The 21881-nt window shown below is 37.5% G+C and overlaps 1 protein-coding gene across 4 annotated transcripts in view; it reads right to left on the bottom strand.

The window, feature by feature from the left end:
* The window catches only part of LOC120499780 (RAB3A interacting protein), a 33257-nt gene extending 12479 nt beyond the window's left edge, over positions 1-20778 (bottom strand). The window contains exons 1-6 of one of the 4 annotated variants that reach the window (XM_039703874.1): positions 20701-20778; positions 11796-12065; positions 11345-11606; positions 4513-4608; positions 1974-2051; positions 1376-1579 (exon numbers count right to left, since the gene is read on the bottom strand). In XM_039703874.1, coding sequence (XP_039559808.1) covers positions 1376-1579; positions 1974-2051; positions 4513-4608; positions 11345-11606; positions 11796-12040 — 885 coding nt within the window. In that variant the 5' untranslated portion in view covers positions 12041-12065; positions 20701-20778. Of the gene's footprint in view, positions 1-1375; positions 1580-1973; positions 2052-4512; positions 4609-11339; positions 11607-11795; positions 12066-20700 lie in introns of those variants that run through there. The other 3 variants (XM_039703873.1, XM_039703875.1, XM_039703876.1) reach the window with 3 other exon arrangements.
* Positions 20779-21881: the final 1103 nt, after the last annotated feature.

The following is a 21881-nucleotide window of genomic DNA, read 5'->3' as shown; positions in this document are numbered from 1 at the left end:
AGCTGGCTGAAGAGACATCTGAGGGGAAGGACAGTGATGCGTATTCTTTCACAGCCTCAAAACTTCTAGCAGCCTGTAACTAAAGAAGCTTTCTAAGCCAAATGACATATCTATCTTCTATATATCTGGAGAGGCTTTTTTTTTCCACTTTCCATGACTTTATTTTGAACATATTTTTAATCTTGCTTCCTTGTGACAATATTTCATTATGTACTGACTACAAATTATTTTCCTTTTAGCTTCCAGAGATTTCATTAATTCATTAATAATTGTTTATCATTCATCTTCCCCATGTCACCTGAGATTGCAGAGATTTTTCTTCTACCTCAAGTATCTCTACACAAAAATCTTCCATTACGATTGACCATCTATGTCACACTTCCTGCTATTTTCAGTGTTCTTTCTGGAATGAATATATCATAGCTACATGTACAGACACACTCTCACTACATGTTTATAGAGCAGTACAATACTACTTCTTTTGTTATTTGTTCTTTTCCTAAGAACTCCTAAGTCTCCGTAGGTCTTTGACCATCATTGAACACTGAGATGGAGTTTTCAGACAATGATCAACAAGAACACTATGGTTTTTTTCCAGTATAATATAGCTCTTTCCAAGTTCATAACTGCAAGTTTGCTATTTGCATTTTTTTCCTAAATGCCTCATATTTCATTTATTGATTTTTGGATTTCATCTGCTGTTTTACTAACTACCCAGTAAAATAAGCTCCTTCTCAACACTTTGGTCAATGTTTGCTACTACCATTCCAAGGACTCGAGTACCAACCCCTTGCCACATTATTTCCCCATTTTCAGTGACATGAGTAGATTTTAAAAACAAGCAAACAAACCAACCAAACAAAAAAATCCCAATCCACACACACAAAAAACCCCCACACAGGCCTCAGGATTCCAGTAACTCAGCACCTGTTCTCTAAGAAATTATTGATTTCATCTTTTCCCTGCCCTCCTTCAGCCACTACTAATCTATAAAATGACTCTTCTTCTTTTCTATGACAGTTTATACAATGCTTATGAAAGTTTATGAACTTTCAGTGATGGACTTCATAAAAAGGCCACCAGGACCTATCATTTAGTTATACTGTTTGGTATGTTGTTTATAGGGTTTTTTAATCACTACATGCAATTCCAGTATTTGAAATCTTATCTCATCTTCCCTTAATAATTTAAAGGTAATTAAGACTTGGAAAAATCACCACCTATTGGTATGTAAGGAAAGTTATTTCATTAATGAAAAATATCTCTAAGGTAGTAAGCATTAAATGAAGATTTAAGATATACTCTATTTATTGTGAGTAAAACAAAACAATAAAGCCAGTTTATCAGCAAAAAGAAAACAATCCTTGCACATTACCTCTTTACAGTCTTTTACAATTGGCTGCATCATAGTAAGGTCCTGATGACTGCCACCCATAGCACTGCTTGTACTCTTGTTTCTTGCATGGCCTTTCTTAAAAGGAGTTCTTCCACCAGACTGGAATTCCTTAGTTGGAGATGTTGGTGAAGTAGACAGTACTAGTGTTTTCAATGCTGCTACTTCAGCCTGGAGGACATCAATCTTCACAGGGCAGGAGGGGATAGGGTCATTAACAAACAAAAAATTAATTAGTTTATAAGTATGTTAAATCAATTAAAAATATATTCAAAAATATATAAAAATATATTTGTATCATTGCAAATCAAAACTTCATCTTCCAAGAGTACCAACACACAGATGCCCAGGCAATTGCATATTGTAGTAGCACTGGCTTCCTATGCACCTCGCTGGCTGACATGACACTGAAACACCCTGTCCATGGGTGTTTGCTAAGAATATGTCAAGCAACACAATACAACTGAGTATATATTCTAAAAATGTATACAGGTAATCCTCTACCTATATCTTAATGATTCACACTTCAGATTTAAAACCATGTGAAAATACAAAGCAATCAAGTTGGGAAAAAACTCACCTTTCCTTGTGCTTCTTTTAACTGTTTTTCTGCTGCAGCTTGTTTGACATTTGCTTCTTTAACCATTTTGTGTGCTTCCTATAAAAGATGTTTAGCTAGTGTAAATGCTTCACACAAATTTATGAAAAATCCAACAACTAATGACATACTTTTGCTTCATGAAGACTACTTGTGACTATTAAGATGTGCAATAGTCTGAAATGAAATAGCTACGTTAAAGAAAAAAATCCCTACAAATCTATGATTTTGATTCATCATTGGCCAACTAAGGTTCTCCTTGGTCCTGAGCCCATATTCAGAAATTCGGCAACTCCACCTACCCCACTCCAGCAGGAACAATACCTGTCATGAACACCAGGCTCCAGTCACGCTTCGGTGGCTGACAAGTTCCTTGACCCCAAGGGAAAGACTCAAGCAGTAGCAACAAAAGCAACATGGGAACAGTAGCACATTCAAAAGAACGTCTCCCTTGTTGTAGCCAGAATAACCAGTTTCAGACAACTGTAAATTTCGGCATGAAGGAACCAGTCAAACAACTATGAAGTCTAAATTCTTGCCATCAATAAAACAGACAAAACAACTGCATAAAAACACTTTGTTATTTAATAAATATTTTTTATGTAGAATGGAAAAAGCACTAATAAAACAATCCAGGTAAAGAAAAAAGGCTAAGCCAATAAAGAAGGAAGCATAAAAGGACTGAGGGTTTTTCCAATGTCCTTTTACTTCATAACTCTAAGCCTTTTGTCTGTATAATGTATTTGTTTAGGCTCTGATCCAGCAATTTGTGCCTATTCTCAAATTACTGTTCTCACATGGTACTCACTGTAGGCAACAAAAATCGAAATATCAGAGCCAACAACCAAATTACTTGGGATAGGATCCTTTTCATATCTGTAAAGCGCCTAGCACATCTGGACACTATATAAATAAAACAAAAATTCATACATTGTCATACCAAAAGATCTGGCTCCCACTAGCATACAACACAGCTGTATAGTATGGGTTTGTAAAATTCTCATAAATAACAAGACACATGCAAGAATGGGAACATACACATTTATACAATGTGTACAATACATTTAACATTGACCATGCAGTTTCTGCTTAGTGATGCATCTTTGAAAGCAAAGCATGTTACTGTGCTATTACAGAGTAATCATGTAATATATGCACCCAACTGTGCAAAACAAGCCTCAATCCTCCACTGGGATGCAACAACATAAGCCCTAGAATATCCATTTATATAGCTGCTGAAATTAGTGGGATTCAAAATTAAAAATTAATTCAAGGGCAGATCCCAGTGCAAAAAATTCAATAAACCTCACCACTGTGTCTTGTTAGAACCTCTAAGTGAAATCAAATCATAAAAGAAAACTTAGGGAAACATGCCTATAACAGTCTGGACAATTCAAACTCAAACTATCATTACTAATAAACTGTATTTCAAACATTTTTTAACAAACTGACACACTGTTCTAAGCAATGCAATGTCATAAATAAAAATTTTCACTGATAATTTTCCTTTTATTGCTCCACAATTAAAATACCAGCCCGACATTTTCCTCCCCGCAGCACACAGAAGTATTTATACTATAAAATACCCTTCCACTCTTCTATTTATTTTTTTACAAAAAGGAACTGCTTAATATCTTAAGTAACCTTGCTCTACCAGGATGTACTTTGTAATTAGATTTTCAAATGTTTAATAGCACTTTTGTACAACATCATAGGCTTAAACACTGCTTCTAAAACATACCTAATGTTGTATCTTTATGTACATGCTGAAAGCCTATATTTACCGTTTAGTAAATGTATAAATCAACCATGGATTATGAAATTTATTCTGACGGTTAAGGATAACACAATTTAGGCCCAAAGCATTCCTATATATATTCCTAAGATAAAATGAGAACTGATCCTACTTCAAGTTATGGATTTAGCATTTTATTTCTGTGTAATACCATCTCACAATCTTTGCTGGTACTACTGCCTTTTCCTCAAATGCTAAGGTCCCACTGAAAGTTCAGGCTTCTCACTTGATAACCAGGTTTCACCCTGGTGCATCACTCAGCACTAATGCTTTTGAAGCCTGTGGGTGTAGCTTGCTGCCAGAGCCAAAATTCAGAAGCTGAAAGCATGGTTAAGTTATATACTTGCTACCTCCATTCATCTGGAACTACGTTATTTTTTTATTTAGTCACCATGGCAACCACAAATTTAGCTCTTATCTAGATAGCCTTGTTGTCAGACAGAGAAGCTGTCTCAAAATAGTTATGCCAAAAAATAAGCTGATTTATTTCCCTTATTTTCTTCATTTTGTGTCTGGGCAGATTGACAAGCTCAATACGGTGTCTCGCATCTAAGTGAAAAGTCTGCTGCTTTCTCTTAAGCCTCTAATTCAACACACCCAAGTCTTCAGGACACAAATCCTTTTATGTGCTTATTGCAAAAAAATTCAGCATACAATACACTGGTTCTACATAAAACATCTGGCTCAGCTTCCCTTAAGTATATCACATCGAAGACTCCAACAAACCTCAAACAGACTAGCTGTAAGTTCTTCCAATTCCTGTCCAAGTTGATCTCGCACTTTAGAAAGCCTTTCACATTCTTCATCTTTTAACTTCAGCTCCTATGGAAAATTGAAAGTTATTTATTCTGACTTAGAGTAGTAATTTGGCCTTTTAAAGCTAATACCACAAGAGGGGGGAGGACAAAAAAAATTAAAGCAAATAATCAGAGGAGCACAAAACCTTTGCTAAACAAAGCCTTTCAAAATACATCGTAACACTAAAAGCAATTCAATGAATGCTATGCATGTATAGCTGTTTCTTCCTGCTGTACAGAATTATACCAGGGCAATCTAATGTATACCTAAGCTAAACAGCAACACTTCCAACATACTCTGAAGCAAAAAAACCCTTTTCTTATCCTGGAAGTATAAAAGGCTGTATTCACATAAAATATAGATCAAATTAATTATTGGGGCTGACAGAACACCAGTTCATATACCCAATCCTTAAAATATATTTAAAGTAATCTTTTTTTAAAAAAAATTAAAATTTATTGAAAAAATAAAAAAGCACTGGCTCAGGACAATCTGCAATTCTAAACAAATCTTAAAACATATTTTACTATAATACTGTCTTCCAAATATCTCTTTACAATGTTTCTAAAATCGTACTTTAATTATACCCTTGCCCTTATTTATGCATATTTATAAATAAAATTAAAGCAACTTAATGAAATTCAAAATGTTAGTGTTCACCCCACTAAAATTTGAGTGAATATCTGACCATACCCATTCTTATAGTAAGATTTTAACACAGATTTGGCACCATAATGGTGACATATACCAAATCTTATCCATACTGAGAATAAAGTGGGGTACTTTGCAGAGAAGTAGAAAAAGGCTGACAAGAAATTTGAAAGAAAGTCTTTCTCTCCTTCTGTATCCATTAAAGCCTGGAATCTTGCAGAAAGAAAAAGATGTAGAGATAGTGTAAAAGAAAGAACAGTAGCCAATTCTGACCTTTCAAACTCTTTTTGGCCCTAGCTCCCTTCTCATCCCCATCCATCTCCTCTTTTTCCACTTCTCCCTGCCAAGAAAGGTATTACACTGCCATCGTTCCTGAAATGCAAGACCAAAGACTGTCACTAGTAGGTTAAAGATTTCAAATACAATCTAGCAATGATTTGTTCTGAAAACCACCACAAGCCAGTAAAAAATAGCTGCCTTCAGAAAACTGTGGGAGGCCAAGTCACAAGAGAGTCATAAAAAAAGGCCCAAATGGCAGCTTCTTTTGTGTTTTGGAAGGTGGTTAGTACTTCCTCCAAAGTCTTCATGACTGAAGTGATGTTGCATACAACTATGTGGAAAACTGCATTTTGCCTTCTAGCATGCTGGTATTAGGTCTTGCTCTCAATTTTGGCAGTCAAATTGGCAACAGATTTTAATGTAAGGTGAAGGGTCCTGTTTGACTTCAGATCCTAGACTGGACAAGAGTTTAGAGACTCTTCTAGAATCATTTAGTATCAAAGGCATTATTCTATCCTTTTATTTGGTTTTAACTTTGAACATTTTGATTGATTTTTAGCCTAGTTTGTTCATCATTTGGATTTTTTTACTTCAACATGCAACTATTTTGAGAGGCACCACTTAAATGATGAGGATTTCCCCAAACTTCGTATTTCTCAAATTCTATTCAGAACTTACTTGCTAGCTACTCCTCTGCACACAGTGACCTCTTTCTCAAAAAAACCCCCAAAAAGTAGCAGAAAAATAGGTACAGATGAGACATGAGAAGGAGAAATGAATACAAAAAGCCAAACACAAAAAAAGGAAAAAGAAAGAGGTTAAAAAAAAGGTGGGGGGGGAATTTAATTAAAGAATTTCCCATATAAAGTATGGTTCTTAATGAAGAAAAGGAAGAATCTGATGCAAAATGCTTAAAGCTCAAAAAAGAGTTGAAACTTTTCATATATATGCAGAGGAAACATCAGCATTTCCTTTGGCTTACTTCCCTGATTTATAAGGACAATGCTACATACATCTTAAAAGCAGATTGTATCAATATTCAGGTCAACAGTTGTCAAACTAACAACACAAGTAAAACAACCCCAGGTTCATCCAGCACTACTGATACTCTGCTTACTTTAAACAGTTACATTTTGTCTGCAACTGGAAAGATTAGGAGAGATTAGATTAAAATTTAGGCAGATGAGTAAAGTTTCCTAACAAAAAGACAACATCAGGCAGTCTACTGTACATGACTGCTTAGCCAGATTTATCAAACGCTACACAAGTTTCCATGATTCAGGAGAAGCATAAGACATTTTTGCAAGCAAATTAAAGTTCAAGTTTTTTAGGCGGGGCAGAAATGAAGAGTGCTCAAAGCAAAAAGCTTAGTAGTTATCAGAAACATTACTACTGCCTGTGACTTAAAGGCATTACTGGAGACTTCCCAGCCATACCCAATAAAGAAGCAGAAAAGACAACTCTGTCTGCTAGACTAACCACTCATGCTGCAGTCCTTTACACATTACTGTTCTGAAAAAGTAACTACATGAAGATGAGGAACTATTATAAAGCACACTACAAACACACAGAAGGCAAGAAAAAATACTTTGCATGAAAAAAAAAGTCCAAAAAAAGTCTGTTTCAAAGGGTCATATTGTTGTTTATTTCTCTTTGATCTTCTCAGACTACCCAGTGGGTATTTAAAAAGAACCATGATATAAGAATTGCAAATTACTGCTTCAAAACCATTCACACTTTACATTCTAGGAAGAAAATCATCCTACATCTAACTCAGCAATTTAACCAACTCAGAATTAGATGCATAATACCAAGGCAAGAACATTTTCTACAGATATCACCTAAATTCTGAACTGTGGGATACTGCTGAACTCTGAAGTTGTCAAAGAAGTATTTCTATTAAATGCACTCCTATTTGACTGGACTTCACTCAGCACACAAGTGTAAACAGCTACATAAAAATCAGTCCTTTGCAACCAGATTCACAAGGGAGTGATCTGATGCGACAGAAGATCCAGAATCTCCTTTCAAACTTAGCATAATTTCACAAACTATTGAATTATTTTATGGTGTGGGTGAAGATGTTTCTATTTTGCTTTCATGTAGTATTCTTTCTACTTGCCTGAAAAAATTTCTCTGCCTACAATGCACTGCAATGGCATAAGAGGTGTGGAAACTTTCATCAAAGACAGCCAGGAACTGCTAGAACACCTTCAGAGAACCAATACCTCTTTAACCATCACAAGCCTGTGGCCTTACAATTCAACTGGAAATTGATTTTAGAAAAGATTGAAAGCATGCATTTCAGTACAGTTCTAAGGCACCCTCGTTTTTATTGTTAACTTACAAGAAAACAGCAGAAATTTTAAAACGCTGAATAGTACTGTATAGTACCACTGGAATTCCTGGGTAATTATTGTGAAACTGTTTATTATTAATCCATGCAGAGTTTTAAAACATCATGTTTTACTGCAGATCTGAAGACATGAGCTCAAACTGTAACACTCCATTTGTTTCTGAGACTAAAAACGTATACAGAACTTGAAGACTTTGAAAGAAAATTCTAAATCTGAGAATCGGGCTCTCAAACTATGTTGAAATTGACAGTACATTCTATACTATCACCTCTTTCACAAGAATCACTGTATCGTGGGAAAACAATTTTACTCGGAAAATAAAATTCATTCACATTTTACTACAGAAAATCAAACATGGTTTTACTTGTTACTAATCATACAGATCTTACTCTAAAATGACCATGGGAATCATGGAAACCAAACACGTTTTACCATCACCTCTGGCAGACTGCTCTTCCCTCATAAAAGAGGGCTAAAATGTCAGTTTCTTTGACAAGGAAATAGTTTTGGGTCAAATCACACAAAAATTCAAGAAAAGCATGACTATGAAATGCTAAAGCTCAGAAACTACAGGTAAGCTAACCAAAACACATGCAGTATGGTGGTTAACTCTGAGGAAAAGTAAAAGGTATTCCCTCACAAGGACTCCACTAAATTTGTGTATCAAGAAATATGATGTATCAAATGTACACAGTGATGTATCAAAACACCAGCACTATTTTCTGGGAGGCTATCTACATGTGGTTCACCTACGGTCAATAACCACAGCGACAGAGCTCAATGCAAACGTGGCAGAGAAAATACAAATGCACAGAGACATGAGGACATAAGGTCCCAGGCATTACAATCACTTTTAACACCTCCTCAATTTCCCTGATGCTGCTTTAGAAGATTAGTGAAACAAGAAGCGTTCAGATGATCTAAAGCAAACACTACTCATCTCCACCTTTAGAATACAGACAGAAATTATGACTCCAGTGAAAAAATAAGCAAAAAATTATCTGAATGGACTCAGAGATTGAAAAACAAAATCTGTCATTTTAATTAAGGGAGCATTTTAAGGCAAATATAAGATCGCAAATGCCCCATTAGTACAGAATTCAGCACTGCTGTTGACCTCTGACCCAGCCTTCCTCCAAATCTTACGACATGATTTGATGCTGCAACTGATCTAGATTGAAGCAGAAAGTGTATTTCTCTCTCATCAAAACACAAACTTTTGAAAGACTTTTTTAAACAATCTTGCCAGCAATGCCTTTCATTTTAACAAGTCTATAGTCCTAAGAAATCCAAGGCACACACAAAGCAGGAAAAAAAATAACACTTATTCTATTACTGAATAATTTATTCAGGAACCATATTGAAATGTCTAACAAATACATGGCACACATGCATTATCTAATATAAAAAAATCTGACAGCACTTTAAAAAAAGCTGCACTCCAAGCAAAGTCAAAAAAATCAGTGGATCTTTAAACTTTAAAGTTTCATTTTCCTTTCTAGTTCCCTTTCTGATCACAACTGCAACAAATTCAAAACAACCTTTAATGTATAGTACAATAGCACACAGTTTGAGCAGGAAATTTGGAACAAATGAAAAATGCAAAATAGGAAATTTGCATTTGCTTTGTTCACTCTCTGTAGCCTGTAAAGCTTCCAGGCTCAATAAGCTTCAAGTGCAAATCATAATTCTCATTTTTCTAACTAGTAAATAGCACAGAGAATTACAGAGAATTTAAAGCCATTACACAAAAGACAACCAGTTATACAAAGACACTACCTACTCATTACATCCCTGGAGGGTTTGAACTGAGCACTCATCAACAGAAGTGAGTGTGCTTGGAAACAGAAGTTTAAAGATTGCATGACATAAGACTATCACAGAGAGGATACAGCAGCATGTGAACAGCCATGCGTTTTGGAGGAAAGATACCAGAGATGAGTTAGGGATAGGAAAACGTAGTCCTCATGCAGGAAGAGGAAGAAAGTGGGTATAATGGAAGGAATAGGTTTATGGTTGTACAGTCTGTACAGACCCCTGCCATGACTAAGCAACTCTGAAACAGTGCAAGTTCAGAAAGACAAGCAAAGCAAGTTACCTCTGCAGTATAACACTGGTAAGAATCACATGAAGAGTTGGGAATTAGCAAGAACTCTGACACCAACACTCTCAAGTTAGTGCTGAATTGCTTCTGTTAAGACCACACAAAGAGTTTGAAAACATAAAACATGCAGTTAAGTATGTCCTAGCAGCCTTCATTCCAGTTCCTTAAGAACAGCCTTAATGAATTTTAGAGTGAAATAGGAAACATTTCCATCTTTAAGAGACAAAGTGGTATACATTGGAATAAGATTTTTAGATCATTCCAAACCATCAGTAGCAGATCCAAGTTGTGGTTTTCAAGTACATAAGCTGTAATTTCATATACTGTAAAGAAGAGCTTTTCTAAAGGTTGGATGTTAATTTGTTCTTATTTTCTAGGGCTCCAAGTTTAACTGCTAGGATTATATATTCACATGCAAGGTCCTCAAGTTTATCTCGGGTTAATGTTTTCTTTCAGTGGTCAAAAGCTAAGCAAACACACACATTAGCAAAGGAAGCCACTACTCAGCAATACAACAACAGAAAAAGCAATGTCTGAATCCATAGTTAAGGTTTGCTATGACAGTAATGATGACTGCATCCAACAAGATAAGGTAACAAACAGAGGGTAGCAAGATCAAACACAAGATGAGCTTAAACCTAAACAAGAATGGGGTCACCTAGAGGAGAAGAAGGGCACAGATACAAATAGCACAAAATCTACTCAAAAACTTAAGAACAGAGAAATGTTAAAATGATAAATAATGGTTTTGCATTTATATAGCACCATCCATCCAAACAAGACAAAGCGCTTTACAAATATTAATGAATTGAGACACAGTGTCTTCAAAGGTATCCATATTCAATTTGAAGTGTAGTGTAACAGTACTCTAAAGAACATCAGAGGCATTTTTACTGCTTCTTTCCTATGCAAGCATTCCCCTATGAAGCACTTCTGTTTCTAAAGCATTTATAAATTCCATTACACATGCTACACCTTTAAACTCTAGAGGAAAGAAGACTAGAAAAGTATATAATCAGTGTCTATAAATACTTATTCAGTAACAACAGAATGACAGTGAATTACTCCTATTCTCAAATATCAGAATGAAGGAAAGCCTACATTTCAAGAATAGCGTTTAACCAGATATTGCAGCAAAAACTTCCATGGTTAAGTAGCAGCAGCACTAGAAAAAAAAAACATTATCAAAGAATAATTCTAAGACATCAGCACTGCACTTAGAAAATTTTACATAAAACAATTACATCATAATAAATCCATACAAAATGAGCAGACTTCAAATGCACCTTCTGGCCTATCTATCATTCTGCAATATTAGAAACACTTTGAAGAGAGAAAAAGAGGGAGGAAACAAGACAACGAACCTTACCCTCTGAGCTTTTGCAAGTTCTTCTTTCAATCGCTCATAGCCCTTTTCTCTTACTTCCAGTACAGATGGGCTCCGTAAGTGAGATAAACTGTCTGTACTCAACCCAAAAATATCTTCATTTCCTTCAGCAACATCTGCTACTGTAGTACCCTGCAAAAGCTCTCTCTCCACGTTATTGCTCTCCTTCCTGGCATTACTGTGATTGAATGCCCCACTCTGGGGTCCAGAGGTAGAACCAAGTACTGTGTCGGTAACACTGATGCTGTAAAGAAAGCAATATAATTTTTTTAATATAATGCATTAAGAATAAGTATTTTCGAAATGGCAATAGTGATGTTGAATATGTAATTATGGATACAATTTAATATTGCAACTTTGTATCTTTAATGAAGCAAATTGTTTACTTGCAACAAACATCAACAATGTAAATAAAAAGACACTTGGCATTTACCTGATGCCTGATACTTCACAATTCAGTTGTCTGGGAGATGAATAAACAGGTTGTGTGGGAAGGTCAGAAACATTTAATGCATTGGGCTGGATTGGTGTGGACACAACAGAAGGATGTGGTCGGTAGATGACACTGGGTGAGGTAGTTTGTTCCTGAGTCCCTGGCTCATTTACTCCAAGAAGATCTGGCGTAGTAGGCGAAGCGAGGTTCACTTCATGAAAGCCTTCCAAGGGGTCACTGGCCATAATAAAAGCCTCATTATATGAATCCCTAAATGAAATAATCACATTATCAGAAAGCAAACAGGAAATACTTACATATATCTGACAGCTATTTGAATTTTAAAACCACTCAAATATGTTCAGCACACTTTGTGATAGAATAGAAACTGTGGACTACTCCAGCAAAAGTATGAACTTCAACCACCAAAAATGTTTTTTCCCACCCATTGTACTGCTGAGTCCAGAAGATCTAACAGCAGACTCTGCATCTAAATGGGATGATGAAATCAAGAACATACTCTACATCATAAAACAATGTTATTCTTAATATAATCCGTTTCATATCAAAACAAATATATTTCATTCATGAAAGAGGGGTAGACCTGGGAAACAGTGAAGAAAAAAAAAATTTTCTAAACCTAAAACTTCCACTTTTCATCTCAATGAAGCAAATAATCTAGGACAGAAATCAGTGAACCTTTAAATAAATTACAGTCCATAGTGGTTTTGGCTCAATTACTCATCTGATCTTTTAACAGTTAACTGAAATTACAGACTTTGCTAATAAGATTTTTCATGAAGTATGATGGTATGTATTTAATACATCACATGATTAAGTGAACATGACAACTGTGAACAAGTATACCAAGAATATATCATAGGTAAAAAGTACTATGAATTGGCAATTTCACCGACAATCTTTGATTTTTTTTAATTACATATGCTTTTCATAAAATCAACGGAAAACATGTACAACACATGATTTTTACAAGTCCTACTTTCCAACAATTTCTCAGAGATGACAAAAATCTTTGCATAATTCAAAACTGTATGTTGGAAGGAGTATGAAGAAATTTGTGAAGGAATTACTTAGCACTGATTATTCACTGCAAAAAAAAAAAACCCCACCTTTTCCACATCACATAAATACAGAAGAGAGAAAGTGCTCCAAAAGTTACCTAATGTATAAAAAAAAATCTAAACAAAATAATACATTGTATTTTACAGAGAAAGTTGCTTGGATCCTACATTTGAAAAGACAAGGCAGGAAGAAGATACAGAAAGATGATGGTCATAACCATGAAGAGAGGATGCCATCAACTTACATGTACATCCACTTCACTAGATACTTCACAAAACACACAGGAAGACATCAAGAACAGAATCCCAAAATTACATATGAAGTAATGTTTTAGTTAAATTAAGACTTTCTGGTCACCATAAACTCAAACATTACCCAAAACTGTTCTGCATCTCAAGGATTGTGGTGTGTATACACCAGCGTGAAACACAGAGTATTCTCTTTGCCACATCAGCAGGTACACATGGGAGAAATTCAACCATTCTGACAGCAAGATTATATTAATTGCTCAAAAAAAAGAAAAAAGGAAAGGAAAAAAAAGAAAATAAAAAACTGACCCCCTCTAAGAAACTTAAGGGACAAAAAGGACCTTAAATGAACAAAAAGGAATGGGTTTTTTTCGAGTTCCTTTTCTGCAGAAAATTTTATGCATTGTTTTATTTTGAACTATCAAGAGCAGTTGCACAAATATGATTTACACAGAAAAACACTTTGGGCTTTGAAGCTTTCCTATAACAACGATGAAAAGCTTATTTTTGAGTTTAAGTAACTTTGGCAAATATTGCTGTTTGTTTTCCCTACAATTCTTAACTATTAGAAGCCTTATAATAACATGCTCTACATGATGATAAAGCCTCTTAAGTAGACAAATTAAAATGAAGGAACTGACACAGCTACAGGACATTTCTTCAAAGTTCAATTTCAAGAATGTTTTCAGCTCTACAATGCAATTATTACATAATTGTTTTACATTTAATAAGCTAAAAGACTGTCATCTTTATAGTTCATTGCACCAGTGGAAAAATATCCATGTCACAATCTCAAAGTCAGGGTCACATCTACACAAACAGTTTCCCTTTCTTTGTTCCCACCACTCTCCTCTTCAGTGGCCACCAAGCCAGCCATACCCAGCACCACTACACTGGCAATAATACCAACCCACCACTTAAAATTCCCAATTCTTTGGATTCCAGTCTTCACAACTAACAAAAGACACAGGCTCTGAACACAGATGCAGAAGGGCTGCCTGGATGCCTTCTCTTTTCTACAGCACCTAGGAAAGTGCACCAAATCCACACAACAGAAGCAGAAACAGAGACCCACCTGAGACCAAAACAGGAACACACTTCTGCCACACACTCCCTGCTGTTGACTGGTTTCTATTTCAAGTCTGAAAGATGCTAGTCATTGCTAGTTACTCTTAAAACTCACAGTCTGCCTTGATATTCAGTAGAGATATAATTGAACTTCATATCACCAGCACCACTGGCTGAACTTTGCTATGCAAGGTTTTTTTTTCCAAAAACTGTTTTTTAAGAAAATACTACTTAGCCTTTTTACAAGAATAAAAGAAAAGGCTCAAGAAAAGCTTATTTATTGTTTTTTTTCATTTATTTTACTATTTCTGTACAAATATTAGGGCTGTCTGTTTGGAGCAAATATTTTAAGAACACAGAGTAAGCAACAAGTTACAAGATGATCCATTCCATGTATCTGTGATAACAGACACAAATTCCTCTACATTCTGAAGCTCAGAAGGCCATGCTGGCTCACACAGAAAAAAAACAATTCAAAGCCTACTTATTATCTTTCAAATATTCAAATGCACTTGTAGCTGTCCCTCTGGACCATCACATCAATTTACCCTGGCAAAATAATACAGTTCAGGGGATGGATGGGAGGAATCTGTCCTACCTACATGGTCCCACTCAACTCTTTTATACAGCTTTTCCACCTAATCTGCCTATATCCTGCCATATTTTTAACCAAAAAAAAAAAAAAAAAAGAGAGAAAAAGGCCAAACCAAAAAGATTAGACAAGACTCACTCGGCTTATACGTTAAATATTGACCTCAGCTTAAACAGTAAATAAATCCATGCATAACTTCTCAGCTATCAAAACCCAAGCTCTTTCTGATACAGGAAGTTAAAAAGTTTAGAAAGTTATACAAGTTATTCCTAGAAGAGCTGAAAATAAAGTCCCTCAGCTATATATTTCCCATAGCCTGTCAAATGGGCACTCATAAGCAAACCATCTGTGTAAAACACTTTCCAGTCACAACTTTTTTCTTTCCTAAGATTACTTCTCACTAGGCAGTGAGCAGCAGAAGCTGGGTACACCACCCAGACAAGAGAAAGGAGCCCATATTAAGTATCTCAGTTTCAAGACTCACCAACACCATTACAAAGACACATTAGACATCAATGAAACCAAACATATGGCCAAAAAGCCAGGTGATTGTAAAATTATAACCTTTCTCGGGAAAGAATTCTTCAAAGCAGCAGTAACCAAAAGGAGAAGGATTAAAAATTCACATTAAATTTCAGGGTCATTAAAGATTAGAGGCTTCCTTAAGGCTGGCAGGAAGGATTCATATTATTGACAAAGGCAGCAATGAACAGCCTTGCTGTGAAGGAACATGAAGCAAATGTAAGCTGAGAGCTTCACCAGGAGCCAAGCTGCCTGTGTGCAAAAAACCACACACTGTTGACACAGCACTCTTTAGTAGTAATTCTGCTACTGTGAAAAAAAGCTGATATTCTGACATTTCAGGGCAGTACACATGTTAAAAAAAATAATTAATTTTCTTAGTATTTCTTCTACCACATAAATATATGGTGAAGGCTTGGAATCACATTAGTGCCTACTAAATGTGATTATTTTTTTCTTAGTTGATACTATGCAATTAGCATCAAACCAAAAATGTCAAGTACTTCAATAAGTCAGGATGAAACAACAAAACAATTCATTTCCTTATGCTTTCATCTAGAAATAATGCAAATTTGGAGGGAGCTGTCACTTTTTATTACCTCTTCGCTGCCACACCTGCACTGCTGACTAACCACAACTTCATGAGGAAACTGTGCTCAAATCTGTTATTTTGTCTAATGGTAAACTAAAATGTACTGCAAAGAAACCAGTTTAACAACAGTTGGTTTAACACTTCCTAAAGCTTCTAACAGAAATTGAGAACCACAAACATTTTTAACAGCAGTCAAATCAAAAGTCTTAACTAATTTTTCTGCCATAACTCTAAGAGAGGCTTAACTACTTGTCAAAACCAAAGCACTCAATAAGTAAATATTAAAAAGCTCCCTGAAGGCAGTAATTTATTAAGGTTTGTTTCCTGAAAAAAAAAAATTGTTGAAAACCACCTACTACAAACTCTGGAGTCTGTCTTTTGCAGATTGCTTTTGAATACCAGACACTCCGAGATAACTCTGAACAACCTCCTGACTGCTACAGTCCATTTAAAAGCAATGCCAACACCAAACATTTCACACATCAGTCATCTCATTTTCAACTTTAACAGTAAAAGAGTACAATCATAATAGAATGGCTACCTGCTCGAGTATGAAAAAAAAAAATCCCTTAAGGAAGAAAGTTAACACCTCTAAACATTTTCACCAGAGCAAATTCTAGTTAGTATTTATCAAAAGAATGTGCCCATTAGCCACTGTGGTTTAACCTCCAAGCAGCAGCCCTTTAATATGTAACTGAGTCTCAAAGACTTCAACAGAGCCCAACATGTGATCAGCTGATTTGGGAGGGGTCTGGGAAGCGGATTTTTCCTCAAAACGACTGCCATCAGCCCACCACTGGGCCTGCATTCTTCTCAGTCGGTTCAGGGGAAAAAAAATTGAAATATGTGGCATTACAGAGCCTGGAATGTATTATGTTTTAAACTCTACAGAACTCAGCAGGGAATTAACAATAGTGGATTAATGAACACCTTTTAAAGAAGCAGTTCAGTTAAGTAGGTGGTTTAAAATTTAAATAATAAATAGGTGGTTTAAAATTTAAATTGTTGTAAGGGATATACGGGCAATAATTTCAAGTTCAAAACTAATTCAATTACATCTACCTAGTATAAGGTATTGAAGAGATGTAGACACAGGTAAAGTGTGGTAGATTTTCTTCCTAAATTGTTTTTATATTTAAGCTTAGCCAGAGATTTCAAGCAAGTTTAAATACCATTGTCATTGCCAGTTGATTGCATGAACACAAGTCAATATTTGGCATAGGAATTCCTTTAAGGTTTGCAAAAAATATTTCCCAGTCCTAAAACCTTGCAATTGTGATAGAAATTTCTTCTCCAGAAACCCAAAACAAAGCATGAGGTTTTTTGGTTTTGGTTTGGTTTTTTTTGAGCCAGTAAGATATGAGAGAAAAGAAAGCACAGGACTACTCCTGTCTTTACATATTCTACTTTTATTTTATTTTGACCTCACACAATGTATTTACCAGCAAATGATAAATTAGGCAAGACAGTAAATGGAAAGTAAGGTGTAAGTTCAGCAAGTTTACAGAATTTAACAGCTAGCACAAACACTCTTGGCTTAAAGTGAGAATATTTTTCCATTCCCTCTAGTGTTGTCATATAATACTATGATGTGGGTCTATTTTTACTCTCACTTTATGCTTTGAAAACACTATTTTGCACTGTTTTAAAAGAAACAGTCTACTTGATAGCAGGATTTTATGAAGTAACAAAACTTCATAAAGTTTTGCTGAACTGATGATAAAAAAATCTCTTTCAAAACCTTTCTTTTAGGTATATCTTTGACTAGAAAAATATACATACAGACAACAAGTGTGTCTTACAGAAACAAGCAGCACACAAGATTCAATGACCTATATTTATGAAGTGCTTGTGAAACTTATAAATAAACATGGTTTAGAGTCTGCTAGATAGTACACCTCTCACTAGTGAAAAGTCAGTGCTTTGCAAAGGCAAAGAATACCACAAACTTTCATTGTAAACAAACATTCAAAGAATGCTGCTCTGTTAAAAAAGACCTCAAACCAAGTTAATTAAGATGAAAATATGATTCTCTTTGCAGTTCATGTTCTTCTTAAAGCAGAGTACTGTTCTGTCTTATCTTGGAAACTATTTCACAAGCCCATCTCAGGTTTAAACCTGATCACAATGACTGTAGTGTCATTCTTGCCAAGACTTGGACCCAAAGACCCTCTCTAACACTGAAAATATTCAGTAATTAAACTTAAACTTCAGTAAAATGACCATGAATTTCCTGACATTGTACCTGCAAATGCATTTAAAGAAATATTTTCTTAATTTATTAAAAAATGGTTAGTGTATTAGTGCTAATAAAGTCTCTAATACAAGTCTTGACAGGTTACAGTAAGACAATATTTTACATGCCATATTAAAAAGGGTCTTAAAAATAAAAATCCAAAGTACGCATCTCCTTTCTGAGAAAATCCATAAACCTAAGTGGAACAGTGAGTGACCATCTCATTTGGTATTTTACATGAATTTTTAAACCAAATCAATAACAGCTATGAAGAAAGCTGCAGTCTATAATCAAAATGCTTCTTGTGACCGTTCTGTTCTCCTATAGAAAAAAAAATCCTCTTTTAAATATAGCATAACAAGACGGATATTCCAGTCGCAGCTGTGAGGTGCCCTCCCATTTGTTATTTATTAAAAGCATAATGAGAACAGTAAATTATTTATCCTTCTTTGCTCACTAGGTAACATTAACCAAGCACAACGGATGAATGACTGCCAAGAGACAAATACAGAAGGCCAAACTTTAACCCTTCCAAAATCTCATTAAACAGATCTATAATAGAAACAAAAAAACAACAATAAAACTATTAAAGCAACAAGATTTCAGGTTTTGCCCTACAGTGAGGAATACAAATATTTGAACAGATGGTAGCTGCCAATACATACTTCTAGTCTGAATAACCTTACATCTGCTTTGAAAGAGAAGCTGATAATTCCAGTTACACCAAGTCTATACAATATTAATTATTTTATCTATTTAGATAACTGTGTTTGAGACTTCCTAAGAATATGCTTAAAAAGAAATGTAGCAAACAAAGCACGCAACATAAAATTTAGTATATCATCTGTGAACAAAACAGACAACACTTTCAAACTCATGAAAACACTGTAGCTTTTTGTCAGCAAGACAAACTCTGAGGGTGTCACCAAGGCTTTGGTCATTCTGTTCTCCCACTTCCAAAGCCCTGCGAGCCTCGGGGAATTACTGGAGCATCAGCACTCTAGCAGCACAAATTTCTGTATAGCTCACCGCTTAAAATCAACTTGTACCAAAATTTACTTTCTGAGCCTTACTGTCCAACATAACTACATTAGAAATCAAGGCAAAGCCAAATATGCTACTTAACTACTTCAGCTTACAAGACCACTTACCGGCGACTAAGTACGGCCCCCAATATTGCTCGACAGACCACAAAGCAACCACAAAAGCTACAGGCGCGGGCAGCCCCACTGTCCCACAGCGCAGAACGCCACTCCCGTCCCTGCCCACGCTGCTCTGCACCCCTCGAGGGCGGCGAAATCTGCGACCCCACAAGCGGCCGTGCCCGGCCCGGCCCCCGCTCCTCTCTCTGCCCCTCTGGCGCTCTCCCCTGACCCGCACTGCCGCCCCGCCGGCCGAGAGCTCCGTGCGCGGAGGCGGAGCGTCCAGCACCAGCTCAGCTCAGCTCAGCTCCTTCTCGCTGCGTCCCTCCTCTCCCGGTCTCGGTCACCGCCGCCGGGCGCCCTTCCCCTCGGCCCGGCTCAGCCGCTGCCTGGGGGCAGGCAGCTCCGACCCGCCGGCCCCGGCGATGCCATGGCTCTTTGTCCGCCCCCAGGGCAGGTGCTCCCGGCACTTCCCGGGGTGATCCCTGAGAACTACTTTTGCCCAGTTTTGCCTTCGACGCGGCTGGACTCGGGGACAGGGCATCCCTGCCGCCGACTGCCCCTTCTGTGCCCACGCAAGCCCCGACGGACCCGAGGACGCCCTCCCGCCGCGGGCGGGCACAGCGGCACGGCCCGGGCCGTCACCTGTCCCCACGTTCTTCCGGGCAATTCCGCAGCCGCCACAGCCAGCCCGCGCCCGGTCACGGCGCCCCGGCTCGGGGCAGCGCTCCCCGGCGGTGCCTGCTCCGCCCGCCTGGCCACAGGCTCCCGGAGACGCGTCGGCGAGCAGGTGCAGCAGCACTAGCGGGGAGCCACAGCCCGAGCAGCCACCCGCGCTCCCACTGGCGGGGCCGGGGCTGGGGCTGGGGCNCGCGGCGCAGCGCCCGCAGCGGGCGGGGGGGCAGGTGTGCGCGGGCCCGCTGCCGCCCCCTAGCGGCGGGGCGGCGGTGAGCTCCGTGAGGGGAGCGGGGAAGGACGGGCCCGGCCCGCGGGGCCTGAGCCCGACACCGGGCACAGAGCTCGACACCGGGCACAGAGCCCGACACCGAGCGCTGCTCCTCTTCAGGGACCGGCGAGCACAGCGCTGCTACACTCTGAGTGGTCTGCTGCCCCGAAAAACACAAGGAAGTTAATAACTGTGTTTAGTGGTATGCGGTAACAGAGGCACGGGATTGCGCAATTGACAATGAGAACATGAAAAATATGCCAGGTGGTTATCCAGCAATTTTCATTCATGGGGCATGCACTGCTCCAAATCAGTTTCCAAGCCTCCCTAATGTATTTATAATTTCATAATTAAAGACTGAACTGCACACACAAAATTTCTGAAATGAGGCCACATATAAAAGGCCTCACTTGCTAAGGAGAGGTGTTTTTCCAGCTCCAGTAGTTTGATTAAGAGCAATCACTACCACGTCTCACCTGGGCTTGCCCCAAGCCGTCCCCACTGCCGCCCTGACACAAGCGTGGTACTTGGTGCACTTGCAGTCCCGGTCTGTACTGCTCTGAGTGTCCTGTGTCTTAAAGGTGATAGGCAAAATGTTATAAAGCTGCTATAAATAAGACTCCATGTCAGCACTGGTCTGATTACAGTGCCAAAAAATATGCTTCAAATGACGGCAGTGTTAGCTGGACCATGTACTTTCCTTGCTGTTAGTGCAGCTGAACTGAATCGTGTGCTGCATGATGAGGAACTTGAGCAAAAAACTAAGGTAAACAAGACCTTGTCCCATTCATCAGTTAAGGAATCTAGGCCGCATTCCAGTCAATGATTGAAACTTTAATTATCTTTCAGATGTGAATGTGAAAGAATCCTGTTTGGCCAGTCCTGCAGGACATAGCCACAGACAAACAATGTTCTCTGTGGCACATTCCCCATGGCATCCACCAAGTAAAAAGTTCATTGACAGCAAAAGAATATGACAAAGATGATGTCCAAAGATAAATGTATCAATGCCATTCCTCACAAAGTAAAAATACAGTACCTATAAATACTAATATCTTCTAAATTATTTTCCAGTATGTAAATCTGCATTGACTACAGTGGGGTTCAGGCACAAAAATGGCTACAGAAAGCTTTTCTGGAAGCAATCTGAAAACCAAGAAACCAAAGTGCCAGAAGTGGAATATTCAAACAGCAGTATAACTTGAAGTTTGTTATAAAACCCCAAAAGAGCAGAGAGTTTCAGTATAAGGACCTTGAACTTTAAATTATTTAATTTGCTAATATTGACATGAGATAGAATCCAGGCAGTACTATCAGAATACAAGTTAGACAAATTAGAAGATGCATCACAAATTTATTAAAAACAAGATTGCAAAAGAGATGACAAGGGGAATCATAGGATGAAAACAACCTATTAAGACATAGTAAACCAACAAGAGTCTATAATTAGGATTTGTAATCCTATAGTTCTTAATCCTGTACAATGACTGTGCTTGGCATGACATTCTGTCTTAACCAGATTAGACATCTTGCATTTCAAGAAATAAAAACAATACAGTTCCAAAGACATTTGACTGCTAAAATTAATCACCAACAGATTTATTTTGCCAAAGTACTCCTGTATTTTGCTGTGTGTAATACTTTAAAGACTCAGGCA

This window comes from Passer montanus, unplaced genomic scaffold (assembly GCF_014805655.1).
Source record: "Passer montanus isolate IOZ18808 unplaced genomic scaffold, ASM1480565v1 scaffold17, whole genome shotgun sequence".
NCBI classification, from domain to species: Eukaryota; Metazoa; Chordata; class Aves; order Passeriformes; family Passeridae; genus Passer; species Passer montanus.
The sequence above is the reverse complement of the archived record's forward strand: the minus strand, read 5'-3'. Positions and strand labels throughout refer to the sequence as shown.